This window comes from Phragmites australis, chromosome 1, assembly GCF_958298935.1.
Source record: "Phragmites australis chromosome 1, lpPhrAust1.1, whole genome shotgun sequence".
NCBI lineage: Eukaryota > Viridiplantae > Streptophyta > Magnoliopsida > Poales > Poaceae > Phragmites > Phragmites australis.
The window spans coordinates 32,101,911-32,127,618 of record NC_084921.1 but is presented as its reverse complement, the minus strand read 5'-3'; the positions used below and the strand labels follow the sequence as shown (position 1 = coordinate 32,127,618).

Sequence of the window (25,708 nt, the reverse complement as noted above, 5' to 3'; positions counted from 1 at the left end):
GCCATCCCGCTTGCACCTCCCATCGATCTCCGCCGCCTTGTTCTGGCCTCGACACCGGTGCCACTCGTCTCCGCCTTACCCTCCAGAGCATGCCCAGTTGCCCGTGAGATGCAGGACGGCAGGTAAGATGGCTTCGGTCTTGGCCCGGCGAAGGAAGCGGAATTCGCCGGCCTCGTGCAGGAGAAAGCTTGATTCGCTAGTGATGGGATCCAATCTGATGCTGGAGAGCTTGTTGTGCCTTGACTTTCGGATACGTCGTTGCCTCTCAGATCTGTGCGGCCGGCACTCGAGTTCGCCTCCTGAACTCATCCGCTTCTCTTTTCACTTCAGGCCACCACTGAAGACAGCGACGACGAGATCGAACTGCATGCTCCGCTTCCCGCACCTCACCTTCTTGTTTGTGTTTTTGATTTGTTTGCAGAAAAAATCTTATTGGCAAGGTCATCGTGTTTTGACACGTTTAGTAACTATAGCGATAAATCTTCTTATTTATGGAACCTACATATAGTTTTTTTTCATCCAAATATCCATTTGCTAGTGACAGAGATATGTCTCAAAAATTACGAAAAATCCTGAGATGTCCGAATATGATAACTATTCTATATTTATCGATAATGCTATATATCAATGACATATATAGCTCTTACAGATAGTAACTATGCATATTTGTTGGAGATGAATGTACCTATTTCATCAATTTTTTCTATTGGTCCCACCCTGGCTTGCAATGCCACTTGTCCAACAAGTCTTAACTCTTAAGTAATAATGATAAATTTCAATGGTTTCCCATCCACTTTGCACCCTGGTTAAGGAACAGTGGAAACCAAATAGAGTGATGCAAACAAACAATGGACATGTTTGCCTCTATAAAAAGACGCAATTAGTTACCCAATCCTACTTCTTAAAAGCATTTTGCCAATTGACGAACACTGCGATCCACGCTAATTACAGCATCTCGTTGCCTCCAGCTCTTGCTCAGTTTCTTCTCCCATGGAAATATGGAATGCATCTCGTCGTTACCCACAATACATTTCACAGCCTCCACCGTGACAGCCTGAAATCGCCTGAACATCCCCCATTCTGTTCCATTCATCCGTCCAGATTCGTGACGGGGCCCTTGAACCAGTGCCTGGCGCTGAGGACCCAGGACGCGAGCACGAGGAAGAAGAGCCCGCCGACGGCGACCGGGGTGTAGTTGAGCGTGTCCTTGGTCACCGGGTACGTGACCGGCAGCGAGAAGAGCACGGTGATGGTGGCCACCCAGAGCACGGCGACGCAGCCCACCAGCACGCCGTAGCGCCCCAGGTTGAAGGGGCCCGGCACGAAGTGCTTGCGCGCCAGCGTCACCCGGAACAGGATCGGCAGCGCGTACGAGATGTACAGCCCGATCGTCGCGATCGACACCATCGCCTGGAACGCCACCAGGCTGCCCAACGACTGCACACCACATTCACATTTTTTGGATGGAGCAAGCAGTACATGTCATCGATCAATTGCCGGAGTGAATCTGAAATGAAATTAATGCTTGGTGCTCGAGTCAACTGATTACCGGCAATGCCATGCAGAGGGCGATGAAAGCCGAGAGCCAGACAGCGTTGATCGGCACTTCTTGCTCGTTCACCTTGTGCCAGACGGACGAGAAGGGCATCGCGCCGTCTCTCGAGAACGCATACGCCATCCTGACCGGAAGGACAATGGCGAGAGTCAAGAGTGAGTGATTTCCCTACTGTTACTGACGAAGAAGTTCAGAAACCTCAATCAGCCAGAACTCAACCTCGAGTTGCTTGTCACTGAGCTCATGCCGCAGAAGTATATGGCGACAGCGACGATCCCCAGGCAGATGATCCCACCAACGCCGCTCCCGTACCGGCTTTTGAAGGCGAGGTAGAACACTTCGGCGATCGCGTACCCTCCGGCGTCATTGTCAGGGCTCAGCAGGTACGGCACGTCCTTCACTGCAAATGTGATGCCAAGGATGTAGCCCCAGCCTACTAGTATCGATATCCCGATCGCGCTGATGATACCGATCGGGCCGTTCCTGTCAGCGTTCTTCGTTTCTTCAGTCTGCATGAGCAAAGAACCAAGCGTTGTCAGAACAATGCTAGTTAATCTGCAAGATGGTCGATGTTGCTTTAGGTTTCTAATTCTTTGTGTAAAATACCATATGCGCAGACGCGTCGTATCCTGTCAGTGTGTACTGGCTCATCAGGAGCCCTAGAACAAAGATGTACAGGTTGCTGTGAATTCCAGCATTGTTGTCGGTGTTGAAATGGGTGAACACAAACTTAGCACTGGCCCTCTCAGTAGCAACGGTTGGCACAGCAATCATCAGGACAAAGACACCTGCAGACAAAACATAGTCAGATATCATGTGTTTGTGCAATCTTTCTAAGTGAAGCTAGACTGAAGAGAGGTTTGAGGTTACCTAACATGTTCCAGGCAGCAGCGAACTGACCGAAGAAAGACATCCAGGTGATGGAGAGGCTGTTGATGACGGCGTGGCTCAGCAGGATCGCGGCGTGGAAGGCGATCACGACGTACTTGGACGCCAGATACCCGCCGCCGTTCTTCCCTCCGGTGCTGAGCAGGATGATCACCTGGATCAGCTGCGCCAGGGAGAAGTCCACGCTGGTGGTGACCGCCCACTGCACGACAGGAGCTGCGCAGTTAGCATGCCGCTGGCCCAGACAGAAACTGAAGTGAAAAAATAAAAGAGAGGAGGCTCAGGAAAAGGACTAGTTACCTGACCGACAATGTTGAACCTGAAAATCACATAGACAACGAAAACGCAGAGGATTAGAGGCTGAAAACAATTGCAGTAGTCGCATCAAATAGGAGTACATTGCATCATTATCATGATGGAAATTTATGGGTTTCACAGTTTCAGGGTGAGAATTAATGCGTGACTGATAATTGTTTGTCTTCCATGAACTGACCGGTATATCTGATGTAGGGGAGTGTTTTATTTCTAAACCTAAACGTCCTTGTCTCAATTAGAGCATAGAGCGTAGCTATAGCTATGCGGGTAACCAAGAGGATGGGATGGAATCATCAACAACTCCTACTCGGCTACTCCCTATGTGTGTTGGAGAAGAAACCATTTAATAACTGCATACTGAAAATTGAGCTAAGCCAATTAGCCAAAGGTAAGGCTTGATCTACACTATCCAATAAAAATGTATTTTGGGGAGAAAATGGCAGGAGCTCCGGCTTGCATTTAGACTGAAAAGAAGTTCACAACATCCTTTTTACAGAAGTGTAGTGTTTACGACATCGAATCCATCAAATTCTTTTAAGCAATCAGTAATATGCAAATTTAGTCTCTCAGCTCAGTTTTCATCCTCCATAAAGATTCCATTTTCACCGGTCCACACCACTGAAAGCAACATGACTACAGTGCAAACTGCAATGTACAGGTTTGCAATCCTAACAGCTCTCCCTTCTCCATTTGGTGAACCGAACCGATTGTTTATATTTTTTTCATCAGAAAATGAAGAAGAGAGAGAGAGAGAGAGAGAGAGAGAGAGAGAGAGAGAGAGAGAGAGAGAGAGATGCCAAGTTGTCGCTCACACCAGAAAGAAACACGGAAAAGAAAGAATTGTTCTTCATCTCAATCTCCCGACAAAAAGAGAAAAGTATTCTAATCACAAGCCGTTCACATCTCAATAGTCCCAACGAGACAAGAAACCAGGCAACCTATTCGAAGAACGCGAATAGATAGAGATGAATGAGCGAGGGAGTGAAAGAGATGCTGTGAGCGATTACCATCCGGTGATCCATGACGCGAAGGGCGCCCACCGCTTGCCGGAGAGGCGTGCGCTCCAGTAGTAGAGGCCACCGGAGGTTGGGAAGGAGGAGCAGATCTCTGCCATGGAGAGTCCGACGGCCATGGTGAAGGCGCCGGCGACGAACCAGCCGAAGGTCATGGTGGCCGGGCCGCCGAAGGTGAGGCCGGTGTTGTAGAGCGTGGTGACTCCCGTCAGCACCGAGATGATGGAGAAGGAGAAGGCGAAGTTGGACAGCACCCTGCGCGCGAGTCGCGACGCGATCGACCGGACCCGTCAAGAACCGATGGAGTGAGCCAACCAGGACCAGGGGAATAGAAAAAGAAGGTAACATATCGAGGAGGGACATACGAGAGGTCGCGCTTGAGCTCCTGCTTGTATCCCAGCTCGCGGAGGCGGGCGAGGCCGGTGTCGGAGCCGTCGGCCGGGGACTTGTTCCAGGTCATGGCGCGCGTGGGCCTGTGCAGCCTGCACCGTCACCGTGTTGCTGGAGGCCGTGTGTTGCCGGAGATGGTGCCGGCGAGCTGGGACAGGGGAGGAGGGGCTGGTGCTCGAAGAGTTGAAGGAATGGAACGGAGGAGGAGAGGAGGACCCGAGGCAGGGGAAGAAGGATGGGCGGGCGGGATGCGGGTGCAGTCAACTCGAAACTGCGGGTGGGGTCCGGGAAAATGGGCAGCAGGTGGGGACGGGCGGCTGGGTTGGTTATTCCGGGAACGACAGAGAGTCAGAGATTCTGCCAAGCAGCTCGATGGACCCGTGAAGTGAAAGTGGACTCCAATCCTATCCATGTCTAATCTAAAAACTAAAACCAGGGTAGGAAATCTGATGAATCCATGCAGAGAACAGGGAAGGATTTTGTGACAAGAAAAATGCGCGAAAACAGAGCAGTCCGATCCAAGTTCACGTAAACAAATGAATCACATTTATCAACTAAAATAAAAATGATTCGATCAGATGAGCAGGAGTACTTTTTGCCCCTTAGCAGCCAGTTCTATCGCTCCGAGTTGGTAATTTATTACTACAGTATATCGTTGTTCTCGTTAGCTGCCAGTTGTTCGAGTTATTAGTATACGATGGACCTCGTTCGCATGCATGATCAACTAAAAGAGATCCGATCAGACGCTGATCGGTCATGCATGTGGCCATCTGGGTATCTACGTATCACGACAGCAAAACACCACGTGTCTATCGACCGGGTACGTACTATAACATCGTCGAGGTCAACAAGCAGGTCGAATTTCTGGGTGGGTTGGGTTGGCTGCCGGGATCAGGAGGATCACCGTCGCCGTCTAAATTATTGGTTCGCACGTCAAATACGTGTGACGTGACTTGTGAGCTTCTCTTAATACTCCCTCCGTCCATCTACGTAGAACGTATTTTTATTTAAAAGAGTAAAACTTTATAAATTCTAATCAATAATTAGTTAAATTATACAGTATATGCTTAGTTTATAAAGTTACTACGTATATCAATAGATTCGTATTTGCAAGTGTTTTAGATATGATGTTAATTTTATAGTAATTGATAGTATATAAAAAAGAAATTGAAGGTCAAAATTTATTTCTAAAGACTTTTTCATTCTAAAATATACCTTGCGTAGATGGACGGTGAGAGTATTAAATAGGGATGGTTCGGATACCATGAACTCTGATCACCACTATTAACGGCGACATCCTCGTGTTTATACGGCGGTCCAGCAGTCGCTGCCTTCAATTCCCAAGAACTTTTAGGCAGGTGAAAGATACGCGTGCAAGCGCAAGCAGATGCAGATTGAGGTCGCAGCCTTCAACTCCTCTTTTTTTCTTGGGCCACATGCGAACACGTGCGGCTTGCTTCACTTTCGAGGCCTCGGCGCTCAGGCTTGCTTCCGTCGCCGACGAGTGAGCAACGTGGAGTAAACAAATGGGTGGGGTGGGGCGGTGCGTGTGCGTGTGGTCTAATTTGCACGTGTGGAAGATGCCGCCAGCTCCGGCAAGTGAGAGGTCAAGGCGTCCGCTTTGGGCTCCCAAGCTTTCGACCAATTTGAGCACGATCGCGTGCGTAGGAATCTGAAATGGTTTTATTCTTCCATCGATTTCGTAACGAACATAATACCTAATATTATCGGTGGTGGATATAATGCTATGAAGCAAAAGTTCTTTTTCTTCCTTTTTTTTCTTTTTTTCTTTTTCCTCTTTATTTTTTTTTCTTCTTTTCTTTCATAACTAAAAATTGATAGGAGAGGGGCTTGGGGCTTCCAAGTACGTCCGGGTTAGGGGGCTTGAGCATCTGCGCCTCGGATTCGCCACTGAATACATAATTATCATGGTAGAATTATTATATTATTCGGATAAGAAAGATCCACGTACGTACTTTGACGAACCTAACGCTATGATGCTCAATTGCAACGTGATCTTTAATTTGCTGAGATATGGTAGCACAGGATGCCCTCAAATAGCATTGTCAAAGTCACAGATGACGCGTAGCGACAATCGCTCGCCAGTTGTTTTTGGTCACACAAGTTCAAGGCTTGTAAGTTGTAATGCGGTGCTATCGAGTTGTCAAATTATGGCTCGTCTGTACTACGACCAAACACCGATCATATCTTTGGCTCTTTGCACACCACAGGTAGACTAGTTCTGGACGGCAGAATTGCTTCTCTAACCGAGGCACCGTTGATAGACCTCAGCATTTGTTGGGCTGGAAAAAAAAGGCTGACATTTTCTGGGCCTAAAATGGCTGCCAAGGCTTCGCCAGACAAGGACATCGGGCCTACATTTCGGAATGGGCCATGCCTCTCGTTCAATTCTGTGCAGAAGAAAAATTGAAGAAAGATTGAGGCGAGGGTCTGTTCGGGCAGCTAGGAGCTAGCCGAGCTCAGCCCTAACTACGGTTGGGCATTGTCGCCCGGGCTCAATCCGAGTCTGGGCGTTTTTTTGCTCAGTTCTAGGGCCGACCCATGAAACTAGGATTAGCTTGTACATGCAGTCTCATGCACTATTTCTCGGTTTTAATTTACGGATTGTGCGATGGCCACTCGTTTCAACTCACATAGACAATAGTATAGAGATTATTTTCTCAATCAAAGTTTCTTCCACATCTCAAAATATGCGCCTCCGTCTAATTTTCTAGGATGAACATGGACATTGAGCATCTCAATGCATTTTTCAGCTTATTTCTTGTGTTGAATGTTATGTGTCCAGCTTATTTCTTTAGGAAGACCCTAGCTTCATTTCTCTCTTCTTTAATCTATAGAATGTTTCACTATTTATCACCGGATAACTTATCATGTTTACGATATATCATCGTTGTGTCAATGATATATAAGTTCAAGTTCACATATCATTCTCACAATAGAAGGTATATCATAGATTAGGCAGTTATTCAATGATGTATCGTAGATTTATCCTTAATCTATTGCCACTCATAAAAAATTATATCTGGCATGATTATTTAATATCTAAGAAATAACCAAGGTGAAGTATTGGGAGTGTTCTTAACCGAACATGTACAGCATACTAAAACTGACAAACCCTAAGGCCGACTCCAGCATAGCCTCTAAACCCACACCGTATCACTATGCGCACGAATTTGCTGCCTCAAGCAGCCCGCATCACACTCCAATAGGGATACAACCAGGCTGCTACAGTGATTACACGGTTCCAAATTTGCTACCCTCTCTCATCTCGTATCACTATTCATATAGTATGGTTGTGATCCGAAAAAAGGAGTAGAGTAATGAAAAGTAAGAAATATGGTAGCTACTTAGAGATGGTAAAAATAAAAGATATTATAATAGTATTAAAGGATACTGAAATAATCTTATAAAAAATTAATTTTTAAGTATCCGTTGGAGATGATTTAAATAGCCATTCATGGATTATACTGCAAGATTACCAGTCAGAGCCAACTATCCAAACATGGGCCATGGGGGGACATGGTTAGTGCCTAGTATCGCGGCCACACGCGATTTAGCTAGGCAGTGCATTTGCAGTTTCTCAGCTTGATATGAAACAGTGAATTTAAGCAGTACCACTACTCCAGTGACATATGATGATAAAGCGACAGCGAGTGTGGTATTACACTTACCAGCCGGTGAGCCAGGAGGCGAAGCGTCCCCATCGCCGGTGGCCGCAGAGCCTTGCGCTCCAGAAGTAGAGGCCGCCGGAGGTGGGGTAGGCGGAGCAGATCTCGGCCATGGCGAGCCCGACGGCGAGGGTGAAGCCGCCGGCGATGGGCCAGCCGTAGACCATGGTCGCCGGCCCTCCAAACTGGAGGCCCATCCCGAACAGCGTCGTCACGCCCGTCATCACCGACACGATCGAGAACGACACCGCGAAGTTGGACACCAGCCTGCGCGCGCGCAAGTAGCAACAAGTGCACACGTCATTCCTTCGATCAAATCAATCGGTCCCGTGTCAGCACTCCTTCGATCAAATCAGAGGGGCCAAGATACAATCCAGCTTGAGGTGAAGGTCGTGCATAATGCAAGGGTTTGTTTAGCCGTTTGGGTACAAATTAAAGTAGTTAAACCGGATCTCCACTGGAAAGAAAATTTAGGCTGTTTCTAACGCCAATGCCTACCCAAACAAAACTCTCTGATCTGTATTATTTAACCAGACACGTTGATATTGTGAGAGACCGAACTCATGGACACGCGTTTTGCTCGAGAATTTTTCAAAAGTACGGTAAGAGCATTGCTGAAATTATCATAGAAGAAGAGCAATCTGCTGGATTCAATTTATAAAAGAAATCAGATCCAAAATCTCAAAACTGTACAGTTTAAAAGAAAAACCGATACACAACCTCAAGACGATAATACGACCTTAACTCCACAGGCGACACTCACACCAAAAACACAAACCCGACAAACAGATATGATCAACCCAACTCAACTCGCGTACAAACCAATTAAACTATCACCCACACAACTCGATCGGCAGAGCTCTGCTCCCACGTCCCACCTCTCTGTCACACAAGTCGGCAGCACATCGCTTCGGAGGAGTGCACATTGGACAAAATCTCTGTCGTGAAGCGCCACATTGAGTGAAGAACCGCCGAGAAGCGAGGACGTAAGGGTGAACCTACAGAAGAAGCCAACGAAAATGACCCCGAACAACACAAACGACACCCACAGCACACGACGCAATCAACAAACAGCCGCATCCGACCTAACTCAACTCACGCACCAAACCAACATCCTGAGCAACAAGCCGGCAGAGCATTGCTCCCACACCAGCATCAGCTTGGTTGGCGGAGCCCTACTGCCACGCCGAACCAAACCCCTAGAGAGTCAGCGAGCGCGTCACTTCGGAGGAATGCACATCAAGCAACAACTGATATTAGGAACACCACATGAAAAGGAAACGTCACCGTGAGCAAAGGCGTAGAGGCCAACCAACAAAAGAAGGAGAACGGTGTCGCCAACGAGAGAAGGAAGGCTTCCGGAAATGACGTCTTTAAGAAGGTAGCGACGTCAATGTCGCTGTCACTCGATAGAAAAACCGGGGCAAGGTTTTCATCCAGAGATGCCCCCAGGGTACGAGAGACGCTACAATGTCACCTACATAGAGGAAATAGCGCACGCAAGCGTCATTGATATTTGCACCAGCAGATTGTCAAGCAGAGCTTTCGCTCATGACTCCCCACCCCTAAGCACTTGCACTAGAGTCACGTCGCACCTGCCACAGCCACCGCTATCGCGAGTGAGCGCCGCCCCGAGAAGCCCCCACTAGCTGATCAGGCTCCCCGTGGAGTAGCTCAGGGGGAAATAGAATCGGTAAGGGGAGGAGCCCAATCAGGGGGGCAGCACAACACGCCACTCCGGGGCAACCACAGTGTCCTGCAGCCATCGCAATGCCACAGGAAAGGGCTCGGCCGTCCAATCGCTACACAAAGCCTGTGGAGCGCACGAGCAGCAGAAGATGAGCCACTGTGCCACCGGGTCGTATCCGCCGCATCGTAGAGCAACCACACCTCAGCGACACGGGGAAGCCCCACTACCGGCCGCGACACCCGCCACCAGGAGCCTTGGCTCACCCCGCGCCACTGGGCAACCAAACCACCGGCACACGACCGCTGTAGGGCCCCGCTGGCCGCACGCCATGCGCGTAAGGCCGCCCTGTCGGACCGCCAACACTGGCCCACCACGCAGCCGGTCTACCAGAGACTTTTTTTTTATTTTAGCCTTTTTAAAACTAATATTTTAATAATAGCCTGTTGAAACCTAAATTTTCAGGAACTTGCCCATTTTATCACACTAAAGTGTCTGGCGTGACTCCCCAACGTAGTCACGCCATAGTCATTGGCGTGACCAAAGTGGCCACGCTAGCGAAAACCCCAGCACCTTTACACGTGGATTCGACGTGGCAAACTGAGTCACGCCAAATTGATTGGCGTGACTCGGATGAACAATACTTGTCAGATGAACAGTGTTTTCTGCGGTTTCAATTGTTCTCCTTCCGATTTCTCTATTTGAGTAGTGGGTTGCCGTACTCTAAAATTTATGAAATTTTTTCTGTATGTCCTATAATTCATGATGAATCCATTTTAAAAGTATTCACCTCAATACCCCATCTAGGTTTTAAAATAAAAAAACTCCAAAAATAGTTACTTTTAGAAATTCTAGTATTTTTTAAGGCCTCAAATAAATTCCCAAAAATCTGAGAAAATTCACTAATATTCCTATCATGTGGCGTAATAATTTCTAAAATTATTTCCAACCCTAGGTTATTTGGTGAAAAAGTGAGTTCCTTTGCAATGCTCCATTTATATGCATTTTTATCATTTCATACTATTTAGCCTTGTAAACGCCCTCTAAATAATTAGAAATTATGTTCGATTTTCCTCAAAATTTTGCCAGCGCTTAATGCAACATGTACAGGTCCTATTTGCAAACATGCACATCCAATAGAATCGTAGAATTTGAATTATTTAATTTCAAATGTTGGTATATGTTACAATTTGTTCTATAACAATAATACTTAGGTGATTTGTGGAGCCAAAAAGAATTGCCATTTGCGGTCTAAACCATACCAAATTTATTGTATGGATAGTTCGGAATATGTTTTAGCCGAACCATACACATGATTTTTAGGAAAACTAATAAACTTTAAATTGCGCATGTTCAAACATGGCTAAGTGCTATGGCTACCCACAGCCTTCGACACTACATGGTGAATTAAGCATTTTGAAACGTACATTTAAATTAGGAAATAATTTCTAATTTTGTTGAAAGTAGGCAATTGATAACATTAATGTTCTTAGGTTTAAGCCATGAGATATGTTCATCAAGAATCTATACACAATTTAGGTTACATTGAATGAAACAGTGGTAACTATTATCCATGAGTAGTTTAATTGTGGATTGGAATGAGCCACCTGATGGTGATTACACGACAGAGCTTTTAGCATAAAATGACAACACATCTGTCGTGACAAGATTATCCGAATATATTCTGGATGACAAACCAGAAAAGGTCCATAGACTTGATTTTGTACTATTGGATTAAGAGGTATCCACAAACATTAGGTACTTTAGAAAAAATAAAAGAGTATACATCATTTACAATAATTTTTTATGCAAATGTATAGGGAAATGCAATGGAAGCTCAAGTGCCACAACGCCATGTAGATCAATTCAAGCCACACCTTAGAGAAGGAGTTGTATATTTTATAAAGTTTTTCCAAGTGTTCCCAGCTAAGAATAATTATCGAGTAGTTGACCACATATATATGATAAAATTCACGGGTCACACTGAGGTAATTGAATTCTCTGGTGCTTTCCCCAAGTATGCATATACTCTAGCATCCTTTGATACATTAAGGACCAGAATTGATTACACTAGAGACATGTCAGGTAACTATATATTCATTTATATATTACATCTACCATTCCTAATATACATTTTGTCTATTGTAATACCATCATATAACTTTAATAAAATAACATATAATCTAACATTATACAGACACAATAGGACAAGGGGTCTCTATTGAACCTGCTACAACAACTTATGTCAAAGGTATTAAGAAGACAATACGATACCTCTACATTTCGAATGGCAGGTATAACTACATAAAATAACTTATTGTAATTTATATACCAATCTTTACTCTTTTTCATTTATTCTTTCTCTTTAGTCTACTTATTTAAAGTTTATTAGTCTTCCTAAAAAATATGTGTGTGGTTCGGCTAAAACATATTCTGAGCTATCCATACAATAAATTTGGTATGGTTTAGACCGCAAATGGCAATTCTTTTTGGCTCCACAAATCACCTAAGTATTATTATTATAGAACAAATTGTAACATATACCAATATTCGAAATTGAATAATTCAAATTCTACGACTCTATTGGATGTGCATGTTTGCAAATAGGACCTGTACATGTTGCATTAAGCGCTGGCAAAATTTTGAGGAAAATCGAACATAATTGCTAATTATTTAGAGGGCGTTTACAAGGCTAAATAGTATGAAATGATAAAAATGCATATAAATGGAGCATTGCAAATGAACTCGCTTTTTCACCAAGTAACCTAGGGTTGGAAATAATTTTAGAAATTATTACGCCACATGATAGGAATATTAGTGAATTTTCTCAGATTTTTGGGAATTTATTTGAGGCCTTAAAAAATACTAGAATTTCTAAAAGTAACTATTTTTGGAGTTTTTTATTTTAAAACCTAGATGGGGTATTGAGGTGAATACTTTTAAAATGGATTCATCATAAATTATAGGACATACAGAAAAAGTTTCATAAATTTTAGAGTACGACAACCTCACTACTCAAATAGAGAAAAATACTGTTCATCGATTGAAAAGATGACTGCAGCGTGACTACGTTGGGAAGTCACATCAGATACTTTGGCGTGATAAAATAGGCTAGTTTATAAAAATCTAGGTTTCAACGAGCTATTATTAAAATATTAGTTTTAAAAAGACTAAATTAAAAAATAAAAGTCTCTACCAGAATAGCAGGAAGCGCGAGCGACAGCAGCCGGGGTGCCGCGGACATTGCCGAAACTAACCACACAGAGCCACGTAAAGAACCGATGAAGGGGCCACGCCGACAGCGCGCAACCCGCTGCAAAGCGCAAGGAGGACGCCCGCACGCAGATCTCAGGCGAAGGAGCGCAAATCCGTCGATGAGCCAAGCAGATCTGGATGCCTCCCATCCATCTGCACGCCGATGAGCAAACCGCCGGCCACCACTGGTCGCCACACTGCCCGACCTCACGCGCGGGCATTCGGAACTGGCCCCTGCGCCGCAGGACTGCCAAGCCGCGCAGCACCTCCGCGCAGCGCCACCAACACGCGGGAACAGCCACAGCCCTAAAGCACCCCTAGGCCGCCGGGCGCGTGGATTCGTCGATCGGGCACGCCGTGGACACGTCTCACGCGCGAATCTGGCCACGAATTGCCGGCTCAAACCGGCCGAGGCACTGCGAAGCATGGCCTCCACGAGACCCGGAACTGCAAAAGAAAAGGAGAGAAGGAAGGGGAGGGAAGGAGGGAGAAGAGAAAGGGAAAGAGGGAGGGGCGCCACCACCGCCGCCAGCGGTGACGGCCGGTGAGGATGGGTTGGGCGAAGAGGTTGAGCAGCAGGGATGGGTTTGTTCACGGTCGCCCCAGATAAGAACCTTTCGGAATCTACTTTGACAAAGACGGGAGCATCAGGAACCTGGCGATTTTTTTTTTCATTTTGCTCGAGAATGCGTGGTCTACTAAATCGATCCTATACGTATGATCCACTTGCAATGGACAAATAATTAAGCAAGTTCACTAATCCTGCAAGCAATAGATCAATCGTCAACGGGCAGAAAGAAGCACGCAACTATAGCTCACCGGCCCCATCAACCGCACAAGATCTGGCCACGAACTGGGCAAAAAAAAAAAATCTTCTAAGTGCGAGGTAAGGGGAAAAGAAGGATCATTGGATGGCCGGTCGAAATGGATGGAAAGAAGGTGACAAGAGCTGTAGCAAGCTAGAAGATGCTTACGAGAGGTCGCGCTTGAGCTGTGGCTTGTAGCCGAGCAGCCTCAGCTTCGCTTCGTCGCCCTCGCCGCACCGGATCACCGCCGCCTCGTCGCCGGCGAGCGGGCTGTAGCCGTGCCTCCCTTCCATGTTGGACGGTCGCTCCTCCTTTCCCCTTCCTTCTTGATCTGAAAACGAAGAAGTGGCCGTGGCAGAGTGCGAGCTAACCGCACAGATATTTCTCTGCTCTGCAGCTGTAGCCCGGGAGACTCGGATGCTGAGGAGCTTAAAAAACAACGAGCACGAGGGAAACGAATGCAGGACCTGGTGGGGCCGGGTCGGCCTCCGAGATTCCCCGGGGTCCTGAGGCTGCATGTGGGTCCCACTGAACCTCTTGACAGTGTTGCACCTAACCATCCCTACTGGTTTCCCGCAAACAATGAACGTTTGGTCCGATTATCAAGTAAGCGTGCTGCACTATTTTGCTATTTTGCATTATATTGAAATCGATTATGGAGTGCCTGGGTATATTCTGCTGTTACTGTAAGATAAAACTTGCTAGGATTGACGATAAAGGGATATCATCAATTTGAGAGGGCTACCATCAATTTGAGAAAATCGTTAGCTTTCACTCTAAGTACAAGTATTCTCGACGCTCCTACTACTGTGAGGACGATGTCAGAGTATATCCGATTATTATGGTAAAATACAATTTGGTTGTAATCTTTTGATATAATCCAGTCTTATCTCTAACTAAATAAATTATACAATTTGGTTGTAATATCTAAAAAGTTAGATCTAACAATTCTAGTAGCATAATTTACACATGTCACCTTGCTAGTTGCTTATGATTTAAGCAATAATGTAGCTATTATCTTAATATTTTAAGGAGAAAAAAACCATCACGTTCGCTCTCAAGTCACGAAATTACTATGTTTATCATAAGGAAGAAATGATCTAAATCACTTATTGTTATCAACATCTAACGGTCTAGATTAAACCAAAAGGTCCATATCAAATATGATTACTAAATAGCTAAATTTGGAATTAACAATTATGAAAAATCAGCAGCTTGATTTCCAGACGATTGGGAAGCAAAATATCTAAATAAAGAGTCCAAATAAAATAAAATAAATAAGAATTGAAATTTGGCTTAAAATAGAAAAAGAATGATCCATGTCAAATATAAATCAAATATCTAAATAAATAATCCATGTAAAATACTCCCTCCGTCCAATTCTCTAAGGCGCATCTTTTTTTTCGATTTGTCCAGAACGACAAGGCGTCTCTCCATCTCCTTTCGGTCGTACCCCTTATTGAATGCACCTTTCTTATCGAATGCAACAGCTGTGGAAAATAAACAGACACATAGCAAGCGCATATGTTTTGCATCCTTCCTTCTCTCTCGTCGAACAGACACATAGCAAGCCGTTGTGGACGACAATCTCGCGGCGGGCATGGAGCTTGCTAGGAGGGTGCGGAGCTCGCCGGGTGGGCACGGGCGCGGAGCTCGCCAGTTGCCGAAGGATGGAAGCAACGACGAGGCTAGCATGGATGATGTTCTCGCAGCGGGCATGGAGCTCGCCGGTTGCCGGAGGATGGAACGGGCGTCCGTGGGCCCTAGCTACCTTGCATGTGGGCAATGGTCATTTATAGCTCAAGATTAGCAGCACTTCGGACTCTCCTCGCACCAGACTTCGAGCGAAATTTGAGCAGGCAAAAATTGCAAACGTGCGACACATGCAAAACGGGACGCGCGCGCAGAGAGCTAGCTATATTTGCAAATGCTCGATGCATGCAAAACGGGACGCGTGCGCAGGGAGCAAGCTAAACATGCGGACGTGCGACGCATGCAAAACGGGACGCGAGCTAAATTTGAGTGAGCATGCAAGCAAACGCGCACGCAGGGAGCGAGCTATACGTGCGAGCAAGGGAGCGAGCGAGGCGTCGTGGCTCAGCGAGCGTGTGCTAGCAAGGGAACTACGCGTATTTAAATGAGGGCAGAATTGTCCTCGCGCGCGACGTCTTGGTACAGGCGACGAAGGGGAATACGCCTTAGAGAATTGGACGGAGGGAGTACAATTAATCAAATATTATCGTGATAAAATATTGTAAGGAGTCTAGCCACTCTATTAGTATGAACCATGTTGCTAGTTGCTAATTTTATATAAACGAGTTCTGATCGAGAGCACATCTCTGCATAAAGTACCCATGAGCAAGGGTGGGCCCACCCTATATGCGTGGTGGGGCGGCCTCCCTAGATATCGGTGGCCACCAGCACCCTCCTCCTCAGGTGAGATCACGAGAGCTTCTGTGAATTCCACCGTTAAAAGCAACATAGTGGCGAACCTCTGTTTTGCTCGTGAGAACGATAAAAAGACATGTTACATGAGGATATCGATTCATTGTGAGCCTACAGCACTAACCTCACAAGAGCCCTACACCCCTACCTTCCCGAACAACTGGAGGCAGCGAGGTTCTACTAATTGCATGAGCACCATTATTATGGCACATGCGCCATCAAAGTGGCCTCGTGAATCGTGATGTAGAGGACTGCTCTATGTGTATGGTGATCATCCAGCTGTCGGGAGTAATACAACGTAGTTACGAGGTAAATTTTATAAGACCGGATCTCTCGGGTAGGCTTTCATGAGCTCTGGAATGCATCCTTTCACTGTGCAACGTGTGTACATATAGATCACCGGATCGAAGATGCACAATATAAATAAGAGTCTCGTAAACATCTTTTTTGAGTGTCTTATACAATTGGACTCCAGTAGCCACGCTGGGAAAGGTAGAGTTGCTCCGAAAGTCGTGATTGATGGTACAGTACGTGGCAAAATTTAGGAAGGGCCATTAGAAGAAACAAAAAAGAGGGAAGAAAAATCTGCATCACGTGGTACGAAATCACGAATATCTCGCTTGGCTGATTCGCAATTTAATTTCTTGTCATCATTAATTGTCAATTCATAGCAGAAACTTCATCTATGGCTAAGGTGAGACCCAGTCCTTGTGTACAGTAGATGAGAATGAGTACGGAGTGCATCAAAAGAGATCTACATCTAGTCTACCCGTCTGTGTGTACCTACCACACTTGTGAAGTACAAACGTCACTGGAACGAGCTACGACGGGAGGCTTCTGCACCGCGCAGCCTCACGTGGCGGCTGCAGCGGCGACCTCCTCACCTCCGACGAGCTCCGCCGCAGGAGCACCTCCGCCACGCAGATGTTCAGCATCACGCCTCTCCCGCCGGCTTCGCCACCACGCCTCGACGAAGCAGCACGGCGCAGCTTTATTGGCGGTGGCGACGCGCCTTCGCACGGCACCACCGGCGCCGGCGACCGCACGCCTTTCACGATCTTCAGTGGCTGTGGCAGCATGAAGCTTATGCACGTGTCGACGATCCGGTTCAGCAGCTGTAGCGGCGACCACCGAGCCTTGGCGTGCCGTAGCTGGCCAAACCTCCACGCCGTCGAGAAGAAAACTGCCCGGCGGCCGAGCTTGATCCCTTTGCCCTGCGCCGGCCGCCTCGGCAGCCTCTGGTAGCTTCGCTGGTGCGTCCAGCAGGCCCCGACGCTCCGGCACACCGTGGAACCGATCAATCCCTCCATCTTGCAATAAAACTGAGTGCAAAAGTTTCACTGTTTGTGGTGTGGATTGGTTGTTTCTTTGGCCTTAGCTTGCTGCAGGTAACAGGATGGATGCATATGGCTGGAGGCGTTCAGTTGTTGGGCATTTGTAATGTGGCTGTGTGACGTAGTACGTGGTTCATTTGACTAGAATTATACGTGGAATTTTGTTGAAGTAGTTGATACGGAGTTGAAGAACATGAAAATTCTCTTAGCCTCTAGGGACATGCATGCACCATATTAGAATTATTATTTATATTAAGATCTATATTAGAGGATAGATGAAAAAAATTACTAGATAAATGAGAGAATCAATAAATAGATAAATATTAGATAAGATTGATGAACGGATGAGATAAATCATATTACGGAATTACATTTTCTAAGTTGGTGATAGCGTGCTGTTTCGGTCCAGTCGTGCATGCAATGCAAGCTGCTGGGCTTTTGACCTGACCGAGTTTCCGGGGCAGGTGGGTAAGACCAACACTAGCCCTGACACCAACGTTGAGTTGACTCCAACGTGAAGGAGACAGAAAGAGAATGGCTGGGGTTTCAAGGGCGTAGTACTGCGACATCAGTTGGTTGATTTCGACTGGGACGCCTTGCACCAAGGTAAGCGCTCGGTAGGGACACGAAATTTGGACCGAGAACTGATTGGAACCACTGGAGTTGGTCTGCCCAAGTGCCCCACGGGCAGGGGCAGCTAGACTTGTTCAATTCAAGTGAGCTTATCTTACCTTGCAAAATGGTTTCATAGCCGTCATAGGTAAACGAGGTATATGTCAATACTTTAAACGGTTTATCGTATTATATAAAAGAGTAAAGTTAGTACTCAAACAATAAACTAACCTTATATTCTATTAAAAAGTATCATTTTTTAGTATTTTTTAAATAAAATCTTCTATAATTAATCTTCGCCAAGGCTTAATTTTCAAGTACTATTGTCGCCAATCCATTAAGTCTTTTTTTTATCATAGTTGAACGTAAGTAGGACTTCAACAACTTGAGTTTAAAAAAGCTCTTTTCCGCAGATGCAATAGTCACAGGAATGGTTAACAAAATTATGTATGCAATAATAGTATTAGGGAAACAGTAGCTATTTCAAATAGCTCAGAATATCAAGAGGGTTCATAGATTCCTTAATGATAAATTCCTTGATGAACTTTAACTTCACATATAATTCTTTTCCATCAATGTTCTCCACTCTTCAGTGCAGCCTCAAGATCAATAGAAAAAGAAAACAAACTCTTATCATCCAAGGAGCGTAGCTTATCTGAAGTAAACAAGAAACTAAAAGTATTTTGATACTCCTGGTATTATTCAAATCTACTAGTAAGTGAAGCTATAGCTTGATCAACAACAGGTATAAAATAATTGACTCTAAATGACTCCATTGCATATTGTGAAGCAATAAATGCATCATCATTGCTCTCGTCAAATTGTCTTTTTTTTCTTTTAGTTTTACGCTTGGTACGGAATTCTAGATTAATATCCATCTCAAGTGCAATTTCTTTTACAGCTTCCATTGCATTTGAAAAGCAAGTTTCTTTGTACTTACTGAAAAAGGAAATCAGCCCCTATACTTTCTCAATTGCAATATCAATAGCATATCCTTTGCTTGTAGCTGCTTGCTGACCAAATTAATAGCAGATAATATTTCATACCATATGATTATTTCCACTAAAAATTTGAAACCACCAAGTTCATTGTCCACCAAGAATTTAGCTTCACTACGTTTCTTTGGATCATTATCACTTTCAACCACCTGTAGTAAAGCCTCCCTTATTTCCTGAATCTAAAATTTTATAGCCTTAACACTATCAACACGACTTTCCCAACAAGTAGATGACAATGACTTCAGAGTCAATCCTGTTATGTTCTCTTTTAAAATGTGCCATGTTTTAGTAGAATTAGCAAATATTGTATAGATACATTGTATAACTCCAAACAAATCTTTTGCTTTACTACAAGATTTTGCTATATCACATAGTGTTAAATTCAAATTATAACAACCACAAGCTGAATAAAAAGCTCTAGGATTTATATCCAAAAGTTTCTTCTATACCACTTGATGTTTTTCTTTCATATTTGACTCATTCTCATATCCCTGTCCTCTCACATTGTCTACATTAAGGTCAAGATTCTTGAATTCATTTTGTAGAACATCAAATAATCCTTTCCCAATTGTATCATTTACATCCACAAAACCTAAATAGGATTCTTCAATGCAAACAGAATCTGAAGACGCATCAACATACCTTATGATCAGAGATATCTGTTCTTGGTGGCTTGCATCATAAGTACAGTCAAGTATAACTAAAAATAATAATTTTCTTCTTTTACCTTTCTAATGATTTCATACCTGATTGCAGCAACGAGCAAATTTATTAACTCATTCTGGATGCCACGACCAAGATAATGAATATGAATTTCGTCATTCATGATGTGTTGAACATGATGTTGGATAATTGGGTCAAATTCAGCCCACATTTGAACCATTTCTATGAAATTGCCATTGTTGTCTTGGTACAACATGCTATTAGTGCTACAAAATGCTAGATTATGTTCTGCAAGAAATTTTATAATCAAGATAATTTTGAACAAAACTTTTCTCCAATACTCCATTTCTTTTTGAAGTTCTCGTTGAGCAACTTTATCAATTGTTTGATTCTTTTGCAACCTGATGCGCAAGTCATGCCAATTAATCATATTCAAAATATGTTCCGCACAAGTTTCATATTCTTTAAGTCTAGTGCCAAGACGATTCCAGTCATTAAAACCCTCATTTGCTAACTGACCTTTTCTATGCCCCTTTCTCCATAATTTGCGCAAAAAAAAAGTCTATGAAGATCTTTGCAATATACAAGCCATTCTTTGTCAAAAGTTTCTCCATTTGAGATAACTCTAGTGTAAAATATTGCAGGAAACCTTCTAGAGAATCTATCTTTAGGACCTTTCTGAATAGACAAGTGTCTTTTAGGACCCTTTTGCACTAAAATATCAACCATTTTATGATCAAGAGCATCCCAATATATTGGATCAAATATATCATGCTGAAAAGAATTATTGATGTCATTGTTACTTTTAGTATTTGGTGATCCATCCAAACTAGCATCAACTCCATCAGCATGGGCACTAACTTCATCGGTAATATTAGCATCATCACCATGATCAATTTTTGCAGTATGCACCTCAACTTCTACTGTGTTGTTAGCATCATCACCATGACCCTCATCAACATTACCATCAGGGGTTTGATTTTCAGAAGTAAATTGAGATTCTTTCACAACAAATCTATCAAGAGTACCCTTTTGAGTTTGAGTTGCTGCTTCCAATCTTTGTTTCTTCTTACGCCTTTCATAACCAAAATCATACCTCCTATTTCTAAAACTAGAAGACATGGTGAGGATGGATGAAATAATCAAACAAACAACTTCCTGTTTATAACATGGATTTTAGACTTATCTAGAGATTGGAGAAGAAAAGAAAAAAACCTTGCTGTGATATGACATGATGGACACGGGCCATACCTTCTACCTTGAGTTGCTGGCTGTTGCGATCTGGAGTAAGGAGTTCAAGACTCAAGAGTTGCTGCGATGTGCGATCGGGACTTTGGGAATCGGGAGTTATGGCTTGCGGTTGGCCAACTGCAAGCCTGTGACTTGGTGTGCCTGGCGGACCTGCGAGACTGTGAGTCGATGGCTAATGGAGAACATGAGAAGACAAAGCGATCAGTAGATCAGGGATGCGGGAGTTGCTACGATCGTGTCCGGTGATGGTCACGAGCTCACGATGGTGGATGTCTCACTTAGCAGGCCTGCGGGTGCCCTTCTGGGCCTTTTTCATTTTTTTTTCTCTTTGTTGGGCCTTCTAAATTGTTGCTAATTAAGTATATATATTTAGTACTAAAATTAGATTCGGAACCCCTAAGTTTTGAGGTACTGTGCAGTTGCCCACCTTGCACCTACCAATGGAGGGCCCTGCCATTGATTGACCTCGCGACGAGGGCATGACGCTGTCCATGGTGGTTGCAGCCGGGCACACAGGAGGTCCAAAGAGTGCAAACTTGTGTGACCTATGTACTGAGGGTCTGTTTGTTTCCCTTGTGAATTGTGAGAATCTGGATTCTAGATTGTAGAAGCTACTCTGAGGTGGATTATGGATTGTGCCACAATCCAGATCTGGATTACTACAATCTACTTTCAGAATATGTTCATTTGTTTACATAATCTGATTGTAGAGCACAATCTAAAATCCAGAATCTGAAACAAACGAGATCTGAATATAACCTGGACGAGTCAAGCGTGTGTGAACCCACTTTCTCAATAGAGGACAACACCTATGCTAGCCAGGACACCTCAAGTCCTTAATCCTCATGGCCGGGGTTCCAATCAGGGGTCGAGCACAACCGACGAGACAAATCCATCTCGGTGTCACTGATAGCTCCCCAGAGAGGCCTCGGATCCATCTCCCCTTCATCCTGCAGCGGGTCAATGCGCGACAGCTGCTCCATTATGGGAATGATAGCACCAGACTTCGCTGGCAAGGAGTAGCTCGCCGGAGGCACCGAGGAGGTCATCGGAGATGAGCCTTGGACTTGGACCTCCTCAGTGGCGGATCCAGAGCCAACATTTATAGATCTCAATTTCTTCTTTCTCCTCCTTCATCTCCTGTTGTTTTTTTCCTTCGTTCTGCTCGTCTTGTTCCCCCTATTTTATACTCGAGCTTGGGAGGCTCTCAAGTATTTCAGGGGTAAGGGGCTTGCCCGCGGTGGATCTGCCGCTGGACCTCCTCGATGTGGAAGATGATCTGGCCGCTGGCAGCACCAAAGGATGGGTACCAGCAATGATTGCGACCAGAGCCTGTGAGAGGCTATCGTCGTGCTCTTCCATCTCCCTAGAGCACGGAATGAAGCAGATTTCCACCTCCGGCAGCTGCGCAGGCGCACCATGGATGGACGGAGGCGAAGGCGGAGGCTGCGTGGGGGATGCAGCGACCAGCAAGGGCTGAAGGTGGCGAGGAAGCATGCGACGGTGACGACTGCGACCTGGCCGTCCGGGGTGGCACCGCGATGGCACCTGTGGACACGGCAGGGCAGTCGGTCGAGCTGTCATCTGCGCAGGCTCAGCCGACCGAGCGCACTTGCATGGTAATTGGTAAATATCCCATTACTAGACAACATGTTACATAGTACATTCCTTATTTTTTTGCCATTACATAGTACATTCCTTTTTTTCTTCTTCCAAACTCAGCGGTAAAAGCACGGCAATTAACTGCTGGTTACCTGCATAACACGACTCGCACACGGGAGTAGGACGTTACACTTGATATATATTAGCACGACACACGACACGACGACTAAGTAGAACGCGTGAGCACTGACAGCACAGCGGACGCGAGCAAGACGGCGAGGATCAAAGAAGAGAGTCCGTGACCGCCCTGCCGGAGCGCACTGGACTTGGACGCCTTGTCCCGCGGGTACATCTCCCCCGCCGGCGGCCCGTAGTACGTCGTCCCCTCCCACGGGTACCCGTACGGGTACGGCGGCGGGTAGTAGTGGTAATCGGGCGTCGGCTCGTGCTCCGACGGCGGCGGGTGGTGGTACTCGGGGAGCGCCGGTGGTGGCTGGCTGACGACCTCCGGCTCGGACGGCGGCGGCGGGTGGTGCGCCGGCAGCGCCGGCGGCAGCGGGTGCGGGTCCACGTCGCAGATGCACATGAAGCACTTGCACTTGTCGTCGGTTACTAATCCCAGTACTGCCGGAGGCTGGGACACGACCATGGAGATGACGACCATTGTTTGAAGCCGCAGCATGTGGCCTTGGCTTGGCTTTCTCATGTTCTTTTCTCTCAGATAGCAGGCGACCAGAATGGATTTCATTCAGTAATCAGCAGGCCGTGATATCCAAGGCCATATATAAACTGGATGCCTGTGTTGGTGCATCTGTGCCGCGTAGTTTTTGTCTTGCTGGTGAAACTGCTGCTCGTTTCGGGGGTTGCGTGCTCTGCTTCTACAACCGAGCCAAATATTGTATCACCTCAGATGGTGCTTACTTTAATCTCTTCAGTTCTGGCTGCTACCTGTCACTTTTTTTAAGGTAAAATCTAAAAATGGTATGTCCATGTTCTAGTCAAATGGCACATATATCTATTTTATTTCTAAAAGTATGCAAAACTGCTTCCGGAGTTTGAACCAATTTTCTTTTATAAAATTTCCTTACAGTAAAATTGTTCTCTTTTTTTTTAATTAAAAATATGTAGTATACCTAGATCTGATATTGCCTTTGAATTGTTCTAATTTGTTCACAAATTTTGTTGAAGCCCCAATCTAAATTGTGTTAAATTATTTCTTAAATGGCTCATAGATCCATTCTAATTTGCTCATAATTTTTCACAAAGTTACTTACATAACTGCATTCAAGAGACAAACAAACATATGGATCTTTTTTTTTTTATCAAATGCTTCCTCTGGTTTTTGCCACGTATTGAAGTTGGTTATAGATAAGTGTTGCAAATCTAAATAAAAAAATTTCAAAAATAGAATAAAATGCTCATGTTTATACAATTTTTTTACTAAAAATAGTTGTGCATCCCATAAGTCAAAAGTATGCACTGCAGTTTTTAGATGTGTCCTTTTTTAAAATAATTAGCAAGATGGGTGGTCCACACTAATAGTATGCCTAGTCTTGCTACAATATTTTATCACAATAATATTTGATTAATTGTATTTTACATAGACTCTTTATTTAGGTATTTAATTTTTATAATAATTAAATTTTCTCTAAGACTATATTTGATATGGATCTTTCTTTTTTCTATTCTAACCCTAATTCCAATTATTATTACTTTATTTTATTTGAACTCTATATTTAGATATTTTGCTTCCCAAACTGTATGGAAATCTAATTGCTAATTTTTCATAATTTTGAAACCACTGCATAAATAGTGCGTCATCAAGAGTCGCAAAGCCTATTATTAATTTATCACCCATTTTTAACGAATACTTCCATTGTAACAGTCTCCAATCGTTAGCACGTCCTGTGTAGCACCTATTTCTTTTCCTACCGTAATCTCCTGTGCCTAAGCAATATATTCCTCTAAACAGTTAAAAAACTAACATCATAAACAATAGGAGACTAGTAAGGATATAATTAACTAATACTAATATGTCTCCCTGTTAACATCTGTTTCCCTTTCCAGTTGCTCAGACGCTTCTCAAACCGTTCTTCAACTTTCTTTCAGTAGCTGTCACAGTTTGTGATGGTGCATGGGGATGTCTAAGTATGTAAAAGGTATGAACAGGTTTCACATCCGAAAAACTATGATATTGGTTCTCACACTCTTTTGCTTCCCATAACACATTATTTTATTTTTATGAAAATTGATTTTTAGTTCGAAAACACACAATAAGAGTGTCATATCCCTTGCTTGTTCTATATCGTGGTTCGTAAAGATGATTGTGTCGTCCCTATACTGCAAAATAAATACCATCATACACCAAATACGTATAACTCTTGAAATCTTACCATCCGCTTTATATTAAATAGGATGGGAAATAATAGGTCACCATGTCGCAGTCCCTTGTGAGCTTGAAAGTGAGTGCCAACATCATTATTTATTTTGATTCCAACGCTTCCACCAGATACAAAATTATATATCCAACGGCACCATCATACACCAAGAAGCCTTTCACTTCCAAGTTCGTTGCACCTGTCACCTAATTACCTTCACGTTTCATTAATCTCACATAGCAGAGCACTTTCGAATGAGTTTTTCCCGATGATCTTCTGGACAAACTCCAAGTGCACAGATTGAACAGCTTGTGCAGTGCCCCATGTTCACCAAATGCCCAATTTGTCACAGATAAGTGTTGCAAGTCTAAATATAAAAATTTCAAAAATATAATAAAATGCTCATGTTTATACATTTTTTTACTAAAATTAGTTGTGCATCCCATAAGTCAAAAGTATACACGTGCAATTTTTAGATGTGTCTTTTTTAAAATAATTAGCAAGATGGGGTGGTCCACACTAATAGTGTGGTTAGTCTCGCTATAATATTTTATCATAATAATATATGACAAATTGTATTTTACATAGACTCTTTATTTAGGTATTTAATTTTTATAATAATTAAAAATTTTAAAGATTATATTTGATAGGGATCTTCCTTTTTTCTATTGTAACCCTAATTCCAATTATTATTATTTTATTTTATTTGGACTCTATATTTAGATATTTTGCTTCCGAAACTGTATGAAAGTCTAATTGCTATTTTTTTCATAATTTTGAATTTCGAATTTAGCTATTTATTAATCATATTTGATATTTTTTTTATA

The 25,708-nt window shown here is 44.2% G+C and overlaps 2 protein-coding genes across 5 annotated transcripts; both read right to left on the bottom strand.

The window, feature by feature from the left end:
- Positions 1-734: 734 nt before the first annotated feature.
- LOC133915470 (amino-acid permease BAT1 homolog) lies at positions 735-14,017 on the bottom strand. Of its 4 annotated transcripts, XM_062358666.1 has the most exons (9): positions 13,767-14,017; positions 7,854-8,117; positions 3,766-4,026; positions 2,744-2,762; positions 2,426-2,645; positions 2,162-2,343; positions 1,775-2,064; positions 1,550-1,679; positions 735-1,437 (listed from the first exon to the last, which is right to left on the bottom strand). In XM_062358666.1, exons 1-9 carry the CDS (start codon positions 13,889-13,891, stop codon positions 1,090-1,092), a joined length of 1,839 nt encoding a protein of 612 aa, XP_062214650.1. In that variant the 5' UTR covers positions 13,892-14,017; the 3' UTR covers positions 735-1,089. The 4 variants fall into 4 exon arrangements, with proteins under 4 accessions (XP_062214650.1, XP_062214627.1, XP_062214636.1 ...); XM_062358643.1 differs by lacking the exon at positions 3,766-4,026 and having other exon boundaries at positions 7,854-8,156; positions 13,767-14,016; XM_062358652.1 differs by lacking the exon at positions 3,766-4,026 and having other exon boundaries at positions 13,767-14,016.
- A 7,719-nt stretch (positions 14,018-21,736) lies between these two features.
- Positions 21,737-23,282, bottom strand: LOC133915462 (protein TRACHEARY ELEMENT DIFFERENTIATION-RELATED 7-like). Its single transcript, XM_062358631.1, has one exon. The coding sequence runs from the start codon at positions 23,249-23,251 to the stop codon at positions 22,730-22,732; it is 522 nt and encodes a 173-aa protein (XP_062214615.1). The 5' UTR covers positions 23,252-23,282; the 3' UTR covers positions 21,737-22,729.
- Between the last annotated feature and the right edge of the window lie 2,426 nt (positions 23,283-25,708).